General features: G+C 38.1%; 1 protein-coding gene across 1 annotated transcript in view; it reads right to left on the reverse strand.

Annotated features, from left to right (window-relative positions):
* The window catches only part of LOC113065892 (dipeptidyl aminopeptidase-like protein 6), a 98,475-nt gene that overhangs the window by 51,570 nt on the left and 25,911 nt on the right, over nucleotides 1-20,994 (reverse strand). The window contains exons 4-7 of the mRNA XM_026237444.1: nucleotides 15,090-15,184; nucleotides 11,693-11,767; nucleotides 7,512-7,564; nucleotides 5,363-5,444 (exon numbers count right to left, since the gene is read on the reverse strand). Coding sequence (XP_026093229.1) covers nucleotides 5,363-5,444; nucleotides 7,512-7,564; nucleotides 11,693-11,767; nucleotides 15,090-15,184 — 305 coding nt within the window. The remainder of the gene's footprint in view (nucleotides 1-5,362; nucleotides 5,445-7,511; nucleotides 7,565-11,692; nucleotides 11,768-15,089; nucleotides 15,185-20,994) is intronic.

The following is a 20,994-nucleotide window of genomic DNA, read 5'->3' on the forward strand; positions in this document are numbered from 1 at the left end:
TATCAGGAAAAGCAGGAGATATTTGAGGATGGTAAAGAAGCTGAGGCTGAGCCTCTCAATCCTCCTGCCCTGCGTATGTAGAGCTGTTAGAGGTTATGGATCACGCCACGGCAAAGTTGGACTTGCCATGAAAGTGCGCTAACAAGGTGTCGCCATGAGGCCGCCTTGATGAGCGCTATCTTTCTGACCATAGCCTTCCAGCTCAGGTGAGTCTTCCATTTCTGCCTGAACCCCATAAAGAGATCGAAAAGAAATAAAAGAGGCCATTTCTTCTTGCATCCATCGGTTTCGGCATTAGAGTAAAATGTGCCGACATCGAGGCGATGAGAGGATGCCCCCTGTAGAAAGAGCTTTCTTTCTGTGGGGGAGACATCCTCTCTCATCCTCTCCTGCTGAACTTTTCAGTATTTCTGTTGAGACAGTGATTGAGAAGTTCAAGGAGATGTAGGCATGCTCCGCTGCTTTCAGTACCTTCTTTCCACGAAGTTCCACGAAGTTCTGAGCCAGAACAATGTAGGGGTCCTGGCCTGTCTTGATCTGAGGATCAAAAACAGGCAAAGAAGGCTGGTGTTAAGACTCGTGCTCCGGGCAGGGGTAAGAGGAATCGTGGGTCACAAGGACGTAAGCAGAACCTAAGGGATGTGATCCAGACAAGGCAGTATTCTCGTCTGAATCAGAGCGATACCTAGGTATCTGCTCATTCCCTTTGGAGATTTTTAACTTCTGCTTTTATCCTCCTCGTCCTGTAACCACCAGCTGTCTACCTGATCGAGGTTAGGTGGAAACCACTAGCATAACAGTCTCCTATGCTGGACCTTTAATGTTTTTGGCTGTTCTATGTTCATAGAAACCACCGTACTGATGGTCCGGACTAAAAGGAGGCGCCCCTTGAGCGGGGCTGCAGCACAGGAGGGTGGGTGAGTATGCAACCCTTTCTGTAAATTGCTGGTGGTTAAGTGTCTACTAATAAACTCTGTGAGTTTACTTTGCAGTACTCAGTTACAGTGTTTACTAAACACTCATCAGCACCAGCCATTCCGCTTCATGTTCCGGTATTAGGTGGCTGAGATCACATGTTTCATGGATGTCCGGCCAGGTCACCCTGAGGGGTCTCCTGGCCGCTAAGTTGTGCTGTCGCATCCAGCGGGAAGTGGAGGTGACCTATGAGTGCGCTACTCTGAATTTGGAGTTCTCCTCTCATATGAGACTGAATTCTCTGTTTTTTCCCCAGAGCGCTACAGCATTATTTGCACAGATTGAGTTGATGACTCTCAAACATACTGTTTCGAGATGCAGCTTTCAATCTATGATCTGCTCTATCAGAGTACCACAAGAGCCCTCCTTAGAACAGTATTTGAAAATCCATTCTATGGTAAGTGTGCACGTGAAGTCTTTGTGCACTTTCTGAAATCCACACTGTGGTAAGTTTGCACGCTAGTATTCTGCGTTCTTTCTAAAATCCTATATGGTGAGGGCTCACGCGGTTGCTTCGTGCCCTTTCTTGAGTTGGTAAAAGCCCCGTTCAACTTTGGCGCAACTCCACCTATGTATCCTCGGATACCTATCTAAACAGGGTTTTGCTACTAGGGATCTGTTGAGACAGTTCCTTCAGCAAGCTTAAGTGAAAGCAAGCAGTAGCCCCTGTGTGACAGCCAAGACTTGGTATAAAATGCTAGGTTCTTAGCCGTATCCCTTTAAGGGAATCTTTCCTGATTCCAAGCCTTCAGCTCTACCCCGGGCCAAGGCCCTAACAATTAAGTTGGGTATGTAGCTTAAACCCTTGGCCAGGGGTACTGTTACAGACAGCTGTCTAAACGTCCCAGGGGCAACCCCCATGGAAATGGTAAAGTTGGTACTTAGTGCTCACCATGATCCTAGCCTGCACTCCCCTCAGCATGGCGGGGTGGGTATACTGTTCCCCATAGCGTCCCCTAGAGGATGCAGTTTGAAGTTCCCTTGAAAGGGACTGTCTCAGGTTCCGGATTTAACCATGGTTCCCTGAGTAGGGAACGAGACACTGCATCCTCTAGCTCAAGTTGGTGTTTTTTCAATGTATGCTTCAGACACGGGTCACAACAAAGTGTTCCCCATAGCGCCCCCTAGAGGACGCAGTGATTTATGATTAACATCTCAATAAATATATTTGGCTGTAGTGGCCAGAAAATCTGGCCCCTGGACCAGCTGCTGGTCAATACTCCTGAACATATTCCACTGACATCAGCTTGTAAACCCAACATTGGCTGTAGAACAGGGTCTATGTCCTATAAAATTTTAAGTGTTATGAATCCATTTTTTCTTCCTGTTTGTGAAAATATATGCTGTTGCAAGCTAACCCCTCTCAAATCAAGGGAAACACAGAGTCCTTGTGGTCCAGTTTCATCATGAACTTCTTGATGTTGTTTTTATGTGATGTTTTACACAGAGTTCATGCACTGCATTGAATGTGAGGCTTGTCAATAACATATCAGAAAGATTACTGACAGTGGGCTGACTCGAGAGAAGCATCAATTTGTAATCTCTCCTAAACACACCACAACCACTTCACAGCACACTGGATGACACACACTGATGTATTCAGGCATGGGTGAAGAACAGTAATCAAAACTAACCAGTTTTCTGCATAACTGAATGAAAATTAAGGCATTTTATGTTTTTAAAACTTGCACAACTAATGAAAGATAAGACTGACTGACAGACCAATTGAACCTTGTTGAAAAGAAATGTGCTTAATTGTACTGAATGTGTACTTATTAACTCTACTTAACGATTATATAACAAATTACATATTTCAGGACTGTTTTTAAGTACACTTTGTAATAATGTTAATTTAAAAGGTTTACTGTTAAGTACATTTTAAATAATTACTTTTTAAAATCTTTGTTGTGCACTTATAGTACACTTATTTTTCTTTGTAATACTATTAATTGTTTGGTTTCTCTAATAACTCTTAAATAAGCATAACCAAGCATTTTTTTTTTTTAACTATATAACTTAGTCTTGAAAGACAAATAATACACACACACACACACACACACACACACACACACACACATACACACACACAGAAAAAGTAATTAAAACAATGATATGAAGCCTTCAAGTATTTCTTGATGAAGTAAACAAGTAATTATTCAAATAAACAGTCAAACATGAAATACATGCAGAGCAGTGAGCGATTGTCTTTTTTGGGTCAATATTGTTGTTTGATTAATATCACTATAACAGACAGCAGGTCTATCAGGCTGCATTTCCACAGTACACCAATCTGACATTATGACACAAATCTGATTTGTTTTCATACCACGTTTGCACTTACTAAAAACAAAAAAAAAACCAAACGTGTTTACACCAATATTTGTCAGGACAAGAAATTACCTATGGAATGCATCTGACAGTTTACAAGTGCAGGTGCATTACCAGAAGGTGTAGCTGATTTTTCCAGAACACACACATGCAAATACACATGTAAATGCTCAACTGCAGCTGGCTGTCAATCACACATGACAAATACTCATGAGTCGGCACTTGTACTACTGATACATATATTTTTCTACTTAGTACTTTAGTACTTTTAATATTTTTTATTTTTTTTCCCAGCTGATGAACAATAAAAATATTTATAGCCAATCAGAATCCTTCCTGCTTTAATGAGCTCGATAATTTAACGTGTGCTTGGAATAAACAGAAAATATTGTTTGCTGTTATGGACACTAATATCGTTATCTTTATTGTTATATTTATAGTTATTGTTCTTCTTGTGAATGGACCTTAATCCTGCATTTTCTCTCATATATAAAAAAAAATAAAAATAAAAAACTGTCGTCACCATGGTCAGGGTGGCAAAGGATCCATTTCATGTAAACAAATTTCAGGATACATTTCAAGGCCACATTTGAAGGAGCCTTCAAAATGGGACAGCTTTAGGGCCTGGTATCAAGGTGCATTTTTGTCTATCCAATCACAAGTGGACCGTGCTATAGGTTTATCGAGGTCTGAAATGTTTTGAGCTTGTCCACTTTCTACCCCTTCCAAAGGTTGTCAAAAACACATTTGACCAAACTGCTTTCGTATTGTAAACAAGTTTGAACGTGTTCAACCACATGGACATCTAAACAGCCACTAATGACTGCCTCTCTGCCTACTGAGAACACAATGTTCTCTTACCAGTCCTGATTCTATTACAAACCCACAGTTTTTGATGTGGTCAATTTCTGCTATCAGAGCAGAAACTAAACCTGCTGCTCTCTGTATAATTTTCAATCGTCTCCTGTCACTTTCAAAGTACTTTGTCCAAGCTTATTTCACAATATTAGATCATAAGATCAGAAAAAGCGCATTCTTGCAATATCTGTTCTTGCACATATGTGATTTTGTTTTTGATCATGAACATAAATATACCCCGCATACAGGGCATTAAAATTCCTAGCGATGACCCTGCATACACTTTATTTTAAGATCCTAATTCTCACTATTAACTAACTATTAACTGCAACTTTTGCCTCAATAAGCTCCTAATTTGCTGCTTAATAATATTTAATTAGTTGTTAAGTGTTGTTAAGACATGATTAAGGGATCTAGAATATGTTCACGTAGAATAAGGTGCTTTATACGTAGTAATAAACAGCCAATATGCTAGTAATATGCATGCTAGTTAATATTGAGAATTGCTTCTTAAAATAAAGAATTACCATGTTTTCTTATTACCACCTGTGTTTTGGGGTAATTATCAGTGAATTGTAAAGATACAAAACAGATTTATTTGCGTTGGTAGGTTGGTATATTAAGATCATTGTCACGCTGTCTGGTCTCTGTTTCCCTGGGTGTCCACTAGTGGTCTCACTTCCCCATAGGCACCTCACTGCAGGCACTACAATTCCCACAAAGCCTTGTCCCTTCATCACGGTAATTGCACACCTGTTAATTGCACTCAGGTGTCTTCACTTTCATAGACATTATCCTGCCTATTTAAACCGTTCTGTTTCTGTTCTTGTCATGGATTCCTTACTTTCCGTCCCCTAGATTCCTTGCGTTTCCTAGTCCTTGAGTTCCTGTTCTTGTTCCTTTCTGTTTGTTTGTTTGTTTCTGTTTGGATTATGTTGGTTACGACCCCGGCTTGTTTTTGACCCTGATTTGGATTACCCTAAATAAAACCACACTGCACTTGGATCTTCCGTCTCCTGTGTTCCCATACGTGACAATCATACTGTATATGTTAATAAAATATACTGTGAATTTAGTTACATTTTTAAAACCAAAAATGTTCCTACTGTATTTTCTCACTGCTGCCAGTTTATTTATTTATTTATTTTGTTTGTGTGTATACATTTTTTAATGTTTACAGTGTGGTAAATGTCTTCTTTACCAGTTGCTGGCCTTGTGGTCCCCATCCTGCATACTGCAGATGAGCATTTCGCACTTCTGGAGGGTTCAGGATCCATGTTTCCCTGTAAAAGAGAAACAAAGCCATTACTAAACAACTATAGGTGCATCTCAATAAATTAGAATGTTGTGGAAAAGTTCATTTATTTCAGTAATTCACCTCAAATTGTGAAACTTGTTTATTAATAAAATTAAATGAACACAGACTGAAGTATTTTAAGTCTTTGTCTCTTTTAATTGTGCTGATTTGGGCTCACATTTAACAAAAACCCACCAATTCTCAACAAATCAAAATATGGTGACATGCCAATCAGCTAATCCACACAAAACACCTGCAAAGGTTTCCCGAGCCTTCAAAATGGTCTTTCAATATGGTTCACTAGGCTACACAATCATGGGGAAGACTGCTGATCTGACAGTTGTCCAGAAGACAATCATTGACACACTTCACAAAGAGGGTAAGCCACAAACATTCATTGACAAAAAAGCTGGCTGTTCACAGAGTGCTGTATCCAAGCATGTTAACAGAAAGTTGAGTGTAAGGAAAAAGTCTGGAAGAAAAAGATGCACAACCAACCGAGAGCACAGTCGTGTCAAGGAATTTGTCTACAGTTGTCGTATTCCTCTGGCTAAGCCACCTCTGAACCACAGACAATGTCAGAGGTATCTTACCTGGGCTAAAGAGAAGAAGAAATTGACTGTTGTCCAGTGGTCCAAAGTCCTTTTTTCAGATGAGAGCAATTTTTGTATTTCATTTGGAAACCTTGGAGTCTGGAGGAAGGGTGGAGAAGCTGATAGTCCAAGTTGCTTAAAGTCCAGTGTTAAGTTTATACAGTCTGTGATGATTTGGGATGCAATGTCATCGGCTGGTGTTGGTCCATTGTGTTTCTTTTTTTTAAAACTAACCGGTTCTGTGTACCAAGAAATTTTGGAGCACTTCATGCTTCCTTCTGCCAGCTTTTTGAAGATGCTGAATTAATTTTCCAGCAGGATTTGGCACCTGCCCACACTGCCAAAAGCACCAAAAGATGGTTAAATGACCATGCAAACTCACCAGACCTGAACCCCATAGATAATCTATGGGGTATCGCCAAGAGGAAAATGAGAAACAAGAGACCAAACAATGCAGATGAGCTGAAGTTCACTGTCAAAGAAACCAGGGCTTCTATACCACCTCAGCAATGACACAAACTGATCGCCTCCATGCCACGCTTAATTGAGGGAGTAATTAAAGCAAAAGGAGCCCCAACCAAGTATTGAGTACATATACAGTAAGTGAACATACTTTCCAGAAGGCCAACAAATCACTAAAAAGTTTTTTTTTGTTTTTTTTTCTTGGTCTTATAAAGTATTCTAATTTGTTGAGATGGGCTTTTGTTAAATGTGAGCCAAAATCATCACAATTAAAAGAACTAAAGACTTAAAATACTTCAGTCTGCGTGCATTGAATTTATTTAATACAGTTTCACAATCTGAGTTGAATTACTGAAATAACTTTTCCACAACATTCTAATTTATTGAGATGCACCTGTGGTTGGCTACTGGATGACAAGCAGACTAGTTTGATATCCTGACCCAGACAGACAGACAGGCAAACAGTCAAACATTCATGTCTTTAGAGGTCTAACAGCGAACACTTTTTCTATGTGGTGCAGTGGAGCGTGCCAACAGATATTGATTCCATCATGGTGTACTACACAGCCCAACACAACAGCTCTGTGAATAAAGCACCATGTGGGAATTCCTGAGGCAGGAAATCTAACAGTGATAGTATATCCCGGTGTGCTGTTAAATCCGGCCAGGGCAGCAGCCCAGCACTGTGTCAGCATCTGTGCCATCTGACGTCTCATAAATATAGATGCTTTATTCTGTTGCCATTTACAAAGACGCTGTGCACTGCAGGCCCAAAAATAACAGGTAACACAAGCTGTAAGTCCCTGTGCTAATCATGGCACAGACAGGCTGGAAATTTGTTGGTGGGCCACTGGATAGCAGTATGGAAAGATTCAGTTCTCTGAATGGTTTCGATGTGACATGAGCAGCAAAATACTGCATCGATGTTTTCCTTGGTTGTATAATGACAAATGGACTTTGTAAACTAATGCGACTGTTATATGAGTTCAGTGACTTACGGAGTTTCCAGACTGCAAATGATGTAGTCCGCAGTGAAAGAGTGCTCGTAAACCTGAGAGTTTGAACAACACAAAGACAAACAGAGACAGGAAGAGAAATTAAATTGAGCAAGAACAGCAGCTACTGCCACTACAAGCACACACACACACACACACACACAATTATAATTTCCTCCATTAGCAAAAACGTTTGAAAAGCAATGCATAACAGTAATTTTACCAAAGTTAAAGGGTGATGTTAACCACAATATGAAGAGGACAGATTTTTACCATGGTAAAATCACAATAATGCACCACATCAAATGGCTTTTTTCTTTTTTAAAACAAAGTAAAAATGTAAGAGACACCTATTTTTAATTAAGAATACCATTAGTACAATAACAGTAAAAACTAAAAATTTGTAGGCAATATGATGATTGTTTTCCTGTGCAAAACTCACTGGCACAAATACATTTTTTTTGATTGATTGATTAATTTATAAATAAAAAATAAAAAAATAAAAATACATGTAATAGGATTCAATTAATTGGTTCTAATTAGCATTTATTAATTTATTTATTTCTGATTTAAAATTACAACTGGTAAGTTAGATTCACATCTACACATTTAGCAGTTTATTTTGTATCCAAAGCGAATTCTAAAATAGAATCTAAAACAATTTGTCAAAGAGTCAACGATATTTAACTAGATCAGCAAGCGACTAGAGGAGAGGATAAGCACAGAGAAAGTGATTGTTATTATGTCTGCATATTAAATGTATTAAGTTTAAGTTGCAAAATGTCAAGATACACCCCAATAATCATACAATAAATAATTTACATGTAACAATGTTTTTGGAATTGTGTTAAGTATTAATAGTTTATGATATTTGTTGAATTTCTTGCCTTATCCGTTAATATACTGAATACTATGATGGTGGTTACATATATATATATATATATATATATATATATATATATATATATATATATATATATATATATATATATATATATATATATTTTTTTTTTTTTTTTACCAAAAAATTATAAACAAATTATTACAAATTGTGAGTTAAGATTAAATACTACTACTACTACTACTACTACTAATAATAATAATAATAATACAACAAACAGTCAACTAATAATACAACTAATAACAAAACAAACAAACACAAACACTCCATAGTACATTAGCCTCTCTGTAGGCTGCTTCTTGGTGCATTAATACTGAATTCAACTGATGTATGGTCACAGGTGTGCTTCAGATATGGCATGTCCAATCAGATTTCAGTGGCAGAATTTACTCATTTTATTAAATCCTAATCCATTGTTGATAAAGAAGGAAAGAGCGCTATTGTATCACTCTGAGGACAGTGTCAACAGCTGTCCGTGAGCCACAGGGCTGACCGCAGCATATGCTCACAGCTGACATGAGCTTGACACGTGTGCTGTATCAGAGCTGTTAATTCTATCAAAGATTAACATTCAACACCTGTACTCACCAACACACTCTGTCTTACAGATGCAGAGAGATGGAGAGCTCCTTTGTGAAGGGCAAGCAGCACCATGACAGAGTTTGAGAATGAGGGTTGTTATGAATGTGTGTGTGTGTGTGTGTTTGTGTGTGTGTGTGCATAGGCAATGACAGCTGGGGGACGTGGTTGTCATCCATCAAGGTGATGTTGGGACGGGCACTGAATAACAAACTAGAGGCAGCGCCCACACTCTTTTCTTTTTCTCACTCTTTCTTGTCATGTGTGTGTGTGTGTGTGTGTGTGTGTGTGTGTGTGTGTGAAGTGCTCTGGTGTCACTGTCACAGAGCTGATGACACCTTCTCCTCCGTCTCTTCAGCTCTGTACGACAGCTGCCCTGATCAAACTAACTTGTCACTTGCTGCTCAGACCTGTGGTGTCCGAGTCTAGCATCCTTCAGAGTTTGTGCTTTCATCATTTGTTTTCACACTAAAGCTTTAGATGTACGGTATGTGGTCTGTACGAAGGCAGTCTGGTTTGTTTGGTTAAGGTACAAGTTGTTTCCTGAAAATAGGTGTGCAGTAAGGTATTAACTTGAATATTGTGGTTTGGAGCAGGGTTACAGCACAGCATAATAACAACGATTGCAAACTACAGATGCATCTGAATAAATTTGAATCTCGTGGAAAAGTTTACTTATTTCAGTAATTCAACTCAAATTGTGAAACTTGTGTATTCATATAATTCCATGAACACAGACTGAAGTGGTTTAAGTCTTTGGCTTAGAATACTTCATAAGACCAATAAAAAAAAATGTGTTGGCCTCCTGTAAAGTATGTTAATTTACTGTAAATGTACTCAATACTTGGTTGTTAATTACTGAAATAAATGAATTTTTCCCTCCCACACTCCCGCCACTGAGGGTGAGCTGCATCTGGTTTCTATAAATTATGTGGAGGAATTAATGGACACTTTTCAAATGAACCTTATAGACTGGTTTGTGGAGGTAATTCCTGAATCCCCTGTGTCTCTGCTGGTTCCACCCAGACCTGTATCTCCTGTTTTGCTGCTGGTTCTGCCCAGCCTTGAATTTCCTGTTTCTCCGCTGGTTTCGCCCAGCCCTGAATCTCCCGTTTCTCCACTGGTTCCGTCCAGCCCTGATCCTCCTGTGTTCCCTCCCAGCCTCCTTCTCACACATCCTCCTATACCAGTCTGTTCCTCTGCTCCACCTCCGCTGGTTCAGTCCAGCCCAGTATCTCCTGTTTCTTTGCTGGTTCTGTCCAGCCCTGATCTTCCTGTGTTTCCTCCTGGCCTCCCTCTCTCACCCTCTCCTAGACCAGCCAGTTCCTCAACCTCATCTCCGCTGGTGCCAGTTAGTCCCGCAGCTCACCCTCAGTCAGAGCCATTTGTGCGCTCCGGTCAGCCTCGGGACTTCCAGTGTCCAGATCCGCCTTGGCGTAAGGATTACCTGTCTCCGCCTCCAGCCTCCGAGTCCTGAACTCCACCTCGGTCCTTCAACCCAGCGGCTCCACCTTGGCCTGTTAGCTCCCTCGTCTCCACCGTGGCCCGGCATCCCACCAGCTCCACTGGGTTCCCTCGTCCCTCCGGCTCAACTGTGGTCAGTCGTCGACCATCCGCTGCTTCAGAACTCCATTCCTCTGGCTCCGCCTCATCACTCCATCCCTCCGGCTCTGTCAGGCTCCTCCTTCCCTCCGGTTCTGCCTCCTTCCTCAGTCACTTCGGCTCCGCAGAGGTCTTCCAGGGCCCCGCCTCCGCCTTGGCGGCCTGAGCCTTCTGCTTCGACTTGGCCCTCCGAATCCTCGGCTTCACCCTGGTTCTCCATCTGCTTGGCTCCAACCTGGGCTCCTCATCCACTGGCGCAGTCTCCATCAGTTGGACCCAGGGTGTCATCTGCCACTCTTACACCATGGCTCCTCCCACTGCCAACTCCACTATGGGTCATCTTGGCTGGTCTCTGGAGCTCCATCTGGCTCCTCCTGCTCCGAGCTCCTCCCTGGCTCCTCCCTCCATCCACTCCACCCTGGTTCCATGTCTTCTTCAGTGTGTTACAGTTTCACCGCTCCACAAACGATAATTTGACCGCTCCACAAACGATAATTTGATGAATATTGATGATAATTTGTATGTAGTAGTAGTATAATGCATTCCTTAAAAAGTACAACATTTCCTTTCAACTATGACTTTTCCTTCTGATTGGACTGAGTGATTGTTAGCTGATGAAATACTTTGGATCAGAAAATGTCAATTTCAAAGTCTGGAAATCACTTTAAATCCCCTGCCATTTTTTCATGGTTTCTTTTAGTGTAGAAACTCTGATTTTTGGTACCGTCTCCTCTTGAATTGTTGCCTACTGAAGCTAGCAACACCTGCGACTAATTCTTACAATCATGCAGACACCCTGTGGTTTGAAGCCATACTGTATAACACGACATGAAAAGAGATGGGGGTGAGGGTGGAATAGAAGTTGAGTTCAGACCAATCAATGAAACCAAGTGTGAAAACAGCCTCTCTCTTCCTCTCCCTCGACTGGCAGGTGTGTGTGTGTGTGTGTGTGCGTGTGCCCCTGCTTGTTTGGTTTCTGTCACTCCAGTGGGGTGTATTTGGTTCTGGTAAGGCAGTGGAGCGCGACGGCCCTTTCACATTGTGCAATGATTACTTTCATCTCAACACACACATACAACATCCACATAAACACAGGCCTCACCGGCTGCACGTTGTAGGCAAGCAGAACGAGTTTCATATCTGGGGAAACCTCATATTTGCTGGCTTTGTACATTTCCTGGAGAAAGAAAAGAGAAAAGGTAAATTAAACTTTTAGAAAGCATAGTTCCATTGCCATATTCCTTAAACGACTGTGGCAGATCACAGTGTGCAGACACAGGGAGAGTCAAAGCATTAATCAGAGCTGCCACTCTCGGATTCTCAATAAACATCATGCTTTGTGCATCCCATCAGCTCAGCTTTAACCATTGAGACTGTTAATGAGTTACATCGAACATTGCTCTAATGATGGACACTTTTGCTGTATTATTAACAATAGACTTGTCTGCCCAGTGATGTGCTGTTTGACAGTGAAGTCATTTATACTCTACTTGCACCTTCTGTACAATAGACATTCACAATGCATTTATCTCTCATAATGCGACATACTATTTTCATTAGGAAATTATATAGAGTGGAAGTTGAATGTAGCCATTGCCTTTGATTATACTATTTTGTTTGTTTGTATTTTCATGTACTTTTCATGTATATATATATATATATATATATATATATATATATATATATATATATATATATACATACACATACATGTAATAAAGTAGTACATCTTTATATGTAAATTCATCATTACTTCTATTGTCTTTGATATATGGTTAAAGTGTACTGCTGAATGTACAGCCAAGAATTTAACGCTAAACTAAAAGAACAGCAATGCCATTTCATTGTTTGTAATGTATTTAACTATAGTTTCAGTGAAATATTTGTAATGAAGTTACAATTGAGTACATATAGAATCTGTTAACTTAAATGTAATATCAACACACTAAAGATAACATTTTAATCAACTATTTTATGTGCTTTAGTATGTTAGTCAGCACATCAAAATAAGTGTACTTCTGTAAAGCATGACAGAAGATTATTAAACTGTAATGATGTAAAATGTACTTTAAAGTGAAACCTTAATTTGACATTATTACAAAGTGCAACCTTGAAAGTGTACTTACGTGTGATAGTCCAGAAAGTATACTCTTAAGTACACATTTCATTATTATTATATTATCATGTATTTTATAAATATATATATATTTACACAGTACTGTATGTATACTTTTTATACTTTTAATATTTGAAGCACACTACAAGTGCACATTCAATACAATTACTTACAATTAATTTTCACAAAAACAGCTTTTTCTTGTTTTTCTTGAGTACATTATTTAAAATATATTTTTTTAAACTTACTATTCGTTTCTATTATGTTTAAAATGCCTGTTAAGGGGATCATTTATTTGCACCCCTTAACAATAAATGTATGATATTATATTATCTAATATTATTTTCCTCACATGTGTGGCCTTGACTATGGCAAAAGTTATATACAAGTTACATTATTAAAAAAAAAATAAAAAAAAATAATAATGTGTTGAATATGGTGACCCCACAAATATATGTACTTAAAAAAGTATAAACAACATACACAGATCAGGTATTACATTATAACCACCTCCCTAATATTGTGCTGGTCCCCCTTTTGCTGTCAAACAGCCCTGACCTGTCGAGGCATGGAATCCACTAAACCCCTGAAGGTGTGCTGTGGTATCTGACACTAAGATGTTAGCATTCTTGTAAGTTGTGAGGTAGGGCCCCCCTGGATAGGACTATTTTGTTCAGCACATCCCACAAATGCTCGATTGGATTGAGATTTGGGGAACTTGGAGGCCAAGATAACACCTAAAACTCGTTGTTTTGCTCCACAAACCATTCCTGAACCACTTTTGCATCGTGGCAGAGCGCATTATCCTGTTGCAAGAGGCTACAGCCACCAATGCTTAGGTAGGTGGTATGGGTCAAAGTAACATCCACATAGATGGCAGCACCCAAGGTTTCCCAGAAGGACATTGCCCAAAGCATCATACTGCCTCCCCCGGCTTGCCTTCTTCCCATAGTGCATCCTGGTTTTCCCCATGTAAGCAACACACATGCACCCAGCCATCAACATGATGTAAAGGAAAATGCAATTCATCAGGCCTTTTTCAAACCCTTGTCAAACTCACTTAAAACCGTAGCTTGCTCCTTTTTCCTGCTTCTAAATACATCAACTTTGAGGAAGAAATGTTCACTTGCTGCCTAATATATCCCACCCACTAGCAGGTGTTGTGATGAAGAGATAATCAGTTTTATTCAGTGTTATGGTCATAATGTTATGTCTAAGCACGTCCTGATTTTGCCAAGTCCGATGTGTTCCTAGGTCAACATATTTTGTTGAACCTGGAACAACATTTTACTCCAAAAATATATTCTTAACCATATCCCTACACCTAAACCTAACCTTAACCAAGTAATCCCTAAAATCAGAGGAAATGATAGATGAATGACACTGATGTACAAGCACCAAACACTGATTTTAAGCATAAACTTCACAAAATCTATAAACTGGTTCTTCAAATCTGATTGGTTAATCACAATGTTGTTCCAGGGTCAACAACGATGTTGTCCCAGGAACATGTCTCACTTGGTAAAATCAGGTTAGGCTTATGTCTAATCAGTGTATCAAAACAAGCGTCATTTATTCTAAAGAATAAAGCACACATGCATTTTCAGACAAATCCTTTCACAAAATAAAGTTAGAAATAATAAAACAAAAGATTAATGATTGTTTAAAAGTGTGGCATTTTCTAGTCAAATATTGTGTATCATGTTCATTAATGTGATTCACTACACCTGTGGTTTCTCTGCTAGGACACCTGTGTGAACTTGAGGAGAACTGACTTCATACATCCACTTAAAATCATCAAAACACCAGATCAAAAAATCCCCCAAAATGATGATGACTTAATATTTAATATTTTTGGGAATCACTTTAACAGATGAACCGTTCAGAAAAGAACAGCAGTAACATTTAATAAACAGTTTTGATTTTAATGTTTTTACATTAATATTTTACTCGAAAATGAAAATGTTCTTACAATTTACTATCAGGCCATGCATGATGTAGATAATTTTGTTTCTGTATTGCAACAGATTTGGAGAAATTTAGCATTGCATCACTTGCTCACCCATGGATCCTCTACTGTGAATGGGTGCCGTAAGAATGAGAGTCCAAACAGCTGGCGGACTGGAGTTATGTTGTGATGTTTTTATCAGCTGTTTAGATTCTCATTTTGATGGCACCCATTCACTACAGAGGATCCAGTGGTAAGAAAGTGATGTAATACAAAATTTATCAAAAGCTGTTTCGATGAAGAACAAACTCATCTACATCTTGGATGGCCTGAGAGTAAATTTGCAGCAAATTTTCATTTAGGGGTGATTTTCATATTTTCCTTTGAAGGGCTTAACAATATTAGGGGAAGAAAGAGTTGGAGTAAAACACTTACAAACTTCCTGTTTGTGACCAGGATTGTACTCTCGTTGGTCTCCATGTTAAAACGGACCACATCACCTTCACGGGTACGATAGAGGAGCTCATTACCTAAAGAGAGAGAATCAGATGATGAGAGTTAGTTGGATAAAAAGTGAACGAGGACTCATACTCTCTGTCAATATTATAGTAATGAATGTGCCCCTCAATGCTCTCTAGCAGTACCGGGGGGCTGACAGTTGAAAAGGAATGATAAAACTTTTAATTTTTGGTTTTCCACATGTGACGGTGACTTTGGCAAGGACATCAGCAAAAAGCTCCTTGAGAGGTCTGGAATGTAGCACATAGCCCTCGGTGAGAAAAACGCAAAATGTGCAAACAGCCGCTTTCAATTGGGTAGTGGTATGCAAAGTTTAAAAACTAAATTTTTAATCTTGTTTGCATAACTAATCAGTGATAAGAGGTGACACAATTACTATCACAATCACATTGGGTGTTTCTCAAATGGAAGGCTGCATCCTCCGAAGGCTGCATATCTCAGCTGCTACATCATCAAACGTCGCTGAAGGCTGTCTAAATCAGAAGGATCCTTGGAAGGCAGCCTTCATTTCACATCCTTCATTTAGCTGAATTTGAAGGATGCATGGGATGTATCCTTCGCGACCTTCAATCACCCGCAATTATTCGTACCCATTCCATTTCATGAAAATACATTGACGAGAAACGATTCAGTACTGAGATTGTCTGAATTTTTTATGAAATGCAAGACAAAAATAATGTTTTCGGACATGAAATGATAAATGTTATTTTTTGTTTTGGTGTAAATTACTCACTAAATGCTAATGTGCCAATAATGTAAGCCACTGGGAGACTAGATGGTTGGGATTCATTGTATTGCATTAATAGAATTCCAGAAAATATAATGATTTTTAATACAAAGTATTTTTCCAAAACTAAGATTTATTTGTATTTCCGTTCCATGGCGGTGAGGGCGGTACCACGCGTGACGTATCCATGCACACTTACTGTTTCATTCTAGTGTTCAATGCCTGAGGATGACTCTAGCTTACAAGCCTCTGAAGGACTGAGCTAGAAAGGACACAGCCTTGGTAGGATGTAGCCTTCTGTTTGAGAATCACCCATTACAGCTAAAGTGAAAGGAATTGGAAGCACTGCTAATGGGTCTGATGAATGCGGTAACATGGCACACGATTTATATATATTTGCTATAGATAAAAAAAAAAAAATAATAATTAGTCTGAAATAAATAATATGAACATACAACACAAGTTGCTTAATGCATGCTGAATAATAATAGGATAAAGAGTGTTTTGTTTAGCTTTTTTTCTTTAATGGTTGCTGTTATGCTCTGAATGTTAAATTTGCTCATTTTATGGTGATTGTTGGGACAAAGATGCCCTTCACTTTGGTATTCCCATGCCTGAAATTGACTGGCAAGCTGATAAGATGCCAGGAAAATCATTTGTCATCTTGAGAAATTCCTCCTTTCTCACTATTCCTCTGACCTGATGTTGGGCCGTACGTTTCAGATCAGAACCTCATCAAGCGGCGTCTTCCCCACTGCTCACATTGATCTCTTACACTCTATCCATCACACATTCAGACAGGTGTGCTCTAAACACACTTCTCCACACATCATTCATTCTCCGGGACTCCTGTAAGCTCATCCTAGACTACAAACGGTCCTTCATTTGAGCCACCACTCTGTACCTTTCTGTTTTATCATGTTTTTTTTTTTTTTTTTGGTTTGTTGTCCTGCCAGGTGGTTATCAGTCCTGTCTTGTCATTGGTTCACTGTCTTAATTACTTTCAGGTTAGTCGTTATTCCTTCTGTATATACAGCCCTCATGTGTACTTTGTCTCTTGTATAGGTTTGTTATTTTAAACTGCTGTTGATGAGAGTCCATGTTCATGTTCATGGTCATGTTCAAGTTAAGTCATATTGATACTGTGGATTCTGTATTGTTTGGTCATTGTTATGAAAAAATAAAAATAAAATAAATAACCATTAAAAAATTGCACATGAGTTCTCTATTTTAAAATGTATGGACAGATGGATTCAAGATTAAAGGACAATACAGTATATTTTAGTTTGTAAATTATTGTCAGTACATTCAGCAGGAGATTTTAACAATATTTTAATAGAGGTAATTATGAAATTATGTATAAAGATGTCACACTTAAGTGGGTCACAGCAGCACTTTAAAATTAAAATTTAATTCCTTTTAATTTACATTTAATCTATCATACAAATTCATTTAATCATGCAATTAAAATGCAATTAAGTATTCAAAAAACAGTCAGTTTCCTGAATGTATATTCTTGTATATAGTGTATTCTTTTAAAGTGTATTATTTTTCTTTTTAAAGTATGATTGTGGACTTCTTTTCCAAACAAGTATATGTTTGAAAATAGCTTTTTCAGAAAAAAAGTCATAATTACAAAAACGTATTAATAAATCTTCATTTAAAGCCTTAATTACATTGAGTGCATCTATATGCATATTCATTGCATATGTATTTATATTTATTTGCAAAGTTAAAAATGTTACAAGTACATTTTTAAATTGTAAAAGTTTGTTTGATTACAGCAAGACTAAAACGATCTCTCTGAATAAAAAAAGAAATTGTAGCAGTCAAATGTTTGCAAAATGAGAACTCAATCCTTAAATTATGTATTGTGTCAAGACTGTAGCGCGACAACTCAAATTATCACTGTAGTTCATGAACCACACAAAAAGAACTGCATAAGAAAATGGATTAATGATTCAATACTGTAATTAAAAACACCAACAACACAAATGTTACATAAAGTGAATTTTCTCCTTCCCAAATCTAAAGGCTGGACTATACTACACACAAACACACACAATATAAACTGAATTAAAAACACTAAGCATCAGACATGTATTTGAAAAAAAAAAAAAAAAAAACTGGACGTCATACTAAACAACTGAAGATCACACACAGATATTCATGTTGTTCCAAACTCACACAGAAACATCTGCATCTTTGCCAAAATATGCATTACAGATGAAAACAATCATGTACAGGTGCCTGCAGTAGCTGGCAGTGTTCTGAGTCATGGAAAAAAGTGTTGGTGGGTCTTGGGTGGGTAGACATGATTAGTGTGCCCTGTACTGACAACAACAGGGTATATATTCTAAAATTGCCTCAAAATATCAAACACTTGATATCCTTAGGTTGGATGGTATCATATCTATCAACATGTACTGTAGAACACATTGGGGGAAAAAAAATCTAATTGCAATTTTATTATTATTATTATTATTATTATTATTATTATTATTATTATTATTATTATTATTATTTTATTAGATAAAATCAGTAAAGAAATTTCATTATAATACTACTTAATTATAACGTGTTTCATAATAAATAAAGTATTATTATTGTTATTAAATTAATATACATTATTTTAACTATTTTATATTTTGTTTATATAACAAGTTACCAACAGACTGGCAGTTAACACTGTTTCTACTCTCATTTTTACTTTCATGTGGTGCTTGGTGAGTGTTAATTTTGAACCCTGGCTGCCACAGTAGACTTCTTTTACATACAGGTAAGGCAAGTTTATTTATATAGTACATTTCATACACAATGGTAATTCAAAGTGCCTCACATAAAAGGAAGTAAAATTAAAATTACTATTAATTAAATAATTTTATTACTACTAATTAAATAATTACTGTGTCTTTCACTTCCTGTTTGTTGCTGCCGTGTGCATTGAGTTTGAGCTCCGTCACATTATTTTTTATCGACTTCTTTATCTTAAAAATCTATTTCATACACGATCATTTTCATTTCTATAACGTGTGAATATATAATCTATTGTATTCTACAACAAAAACAATCAGAGAGCCTTGTTATCACTAGTTTTATTTTGATTTCACGAGTCAGCTATTTAGCTTATAGCTCGTTAGCATCGCCAGCATGGTTGCCACTAATCCCAATTTCATTGCTAATACTCTATTCACACACACTAGCATTGCTTTACTCACTGTTATTTCCCTTAATGGCGGATGTTTGTCTATCTTTGAGAGCAGCCGAGGACACGAATGCAGCTCGAGATGGAGGCTGGGGAGAAATAGATTTGTGACCTGGAGGTGAGGCAGAGTCCCGGGCTAACGCTTACAAGTGTGGGGTAAGTATACAGCACACTGCCAACAATCCCACCACTTCTCTACTCCACTTTCATCATCCAACATGTCCGTGCTACGCTAGCCAAAGATAAAGTGCACTCTCACTGTTTCCCTGGTGCTTGTGTTCTCAATGTTTCTGTGTAGATACCCGCAATCCTGAAGGCCGATGAGAACCCCAGAGTGGTTGTGCTTCACGCCGGGCTTAATGACACTGAAGAGGGACTTCAGGAGCCTGATCAAGATGGTGTAAAGCATGATGCCCGTGGCAATGATCATCCTGTCAGGACCACTTCCCACGTATCGACGAGGACACAAAAGGTTCAGTAGACATTTTGCTTTAAATGGATGGTTATTGTCATGTTGTGAAGAACAGAAACTGCTCTTTGTTAATAATTGGAATCTTTTCTGGGAGATTCCTAGGCTTTTTCACACTGATGGCCTGCACCCCAACAGAGTCGGAGTGGAACTCCTCTCAGACAACATCTCCAGGACACTTTGCTCCAGATGACTAGTAAGCCATTTCTCAGAAAACTGAAGACTTTTGTTCTACCCGCTTAAATGATAGAAGTACTTGCACTGTGCAGTCTATTAAGACTGTGTCTGCTAAATATAAATTGAATGTAGGATCTAGAAAAAATTTTAATAAATACAAAAATATTAAACAAAATAAATAAAACAACAAAATAAATAAAATAAAACAACAAAATAAAGTTTGGGCTCAAAAACATTAAATCACCCAAACCAGTTATTGTAAATGAAATGATCACAGATAATAGTTTTGATGTACTCTGCTTGAATGAAACCTGGCTAAAACCAAATGATTATACTAGTCTAAATGAGTCTACTCCACCAAACTACTTTTATAAGCATGAGCCCCGTCAGATTGGTCGTGGGGGAGGTGTTGGAACAAAATATAGTAATATTCTCAATGCTACCCAGAAAGTGATGATGTTTCTGACCATTTCCTTGTATCATGCATGCTGCGTATCACTGATATTAACAATATCGTTCAGTGTTACCGTCTGGGCAGAACTATTGTTCCAGCCACCAAAGACAGATTCGCAAATAACCTGCCTGAATTATCTCAACTGCTATGTGTACCCCAAAATATGCATGAACTATACTAAATGACTGGCAACATGGGCACTATATTATCTAATACATTAGTAGCTGTTGCCCCATCAAACTGAAAAAGGTTAGAGAAAAACATACTGTGCCATGGAATAACAGTTATACTCACTCTCCCAAGAAAGAAACTCGTAATCTTGAACGCAAATGGAGTAAAACTTACTTGGAAGTTTTTAGAATTGCGTGGAAAAACAGTATGTCCAGCTGTAGACAGCCTCTAAAAACTGCTAGGGCTGAGCATATTCACAAACTCATTGAAAATAACCAAAACAATCAGGCTAGATTAACACATAATCAGACGACACCCAATTTAAATATTCCATCAACGTTTAATAGCAATTACTATATTCACTGATAAAATAGATAACATCAGAAATAGAATAACAAATGTATATACTACAGTGTCTAATACTTCAGTTTCATTCATCGCACCCAAAGATAAACTGCAGTGCTTTAGAACTATAGGACAGGAAAAGCTAAATAAACTTATCACTGTATCTAAACCAACAACATGTTTATTAGACGCTGTACCCACTAAATTACTGAAAGAGTTGTTACCTGTAGCAGAAAAAAAAAAACACTTCTCAATATTATTAAGTCATCGTTA

This window comes from Carassius auratus, chromosome 49 (genome assembly GCF_003368295.1).
Source record: "Carassius auratus strain Wakin chromosome 49, ASM336829v1, whole genome shotgun sequence".
Classification (NCBI taxonomy): Eukaryota; Metazoa; Chordata; class Actinopteri; order Cypriniformes; family Cyprinidae; genus Carassius; species Carassius auratus.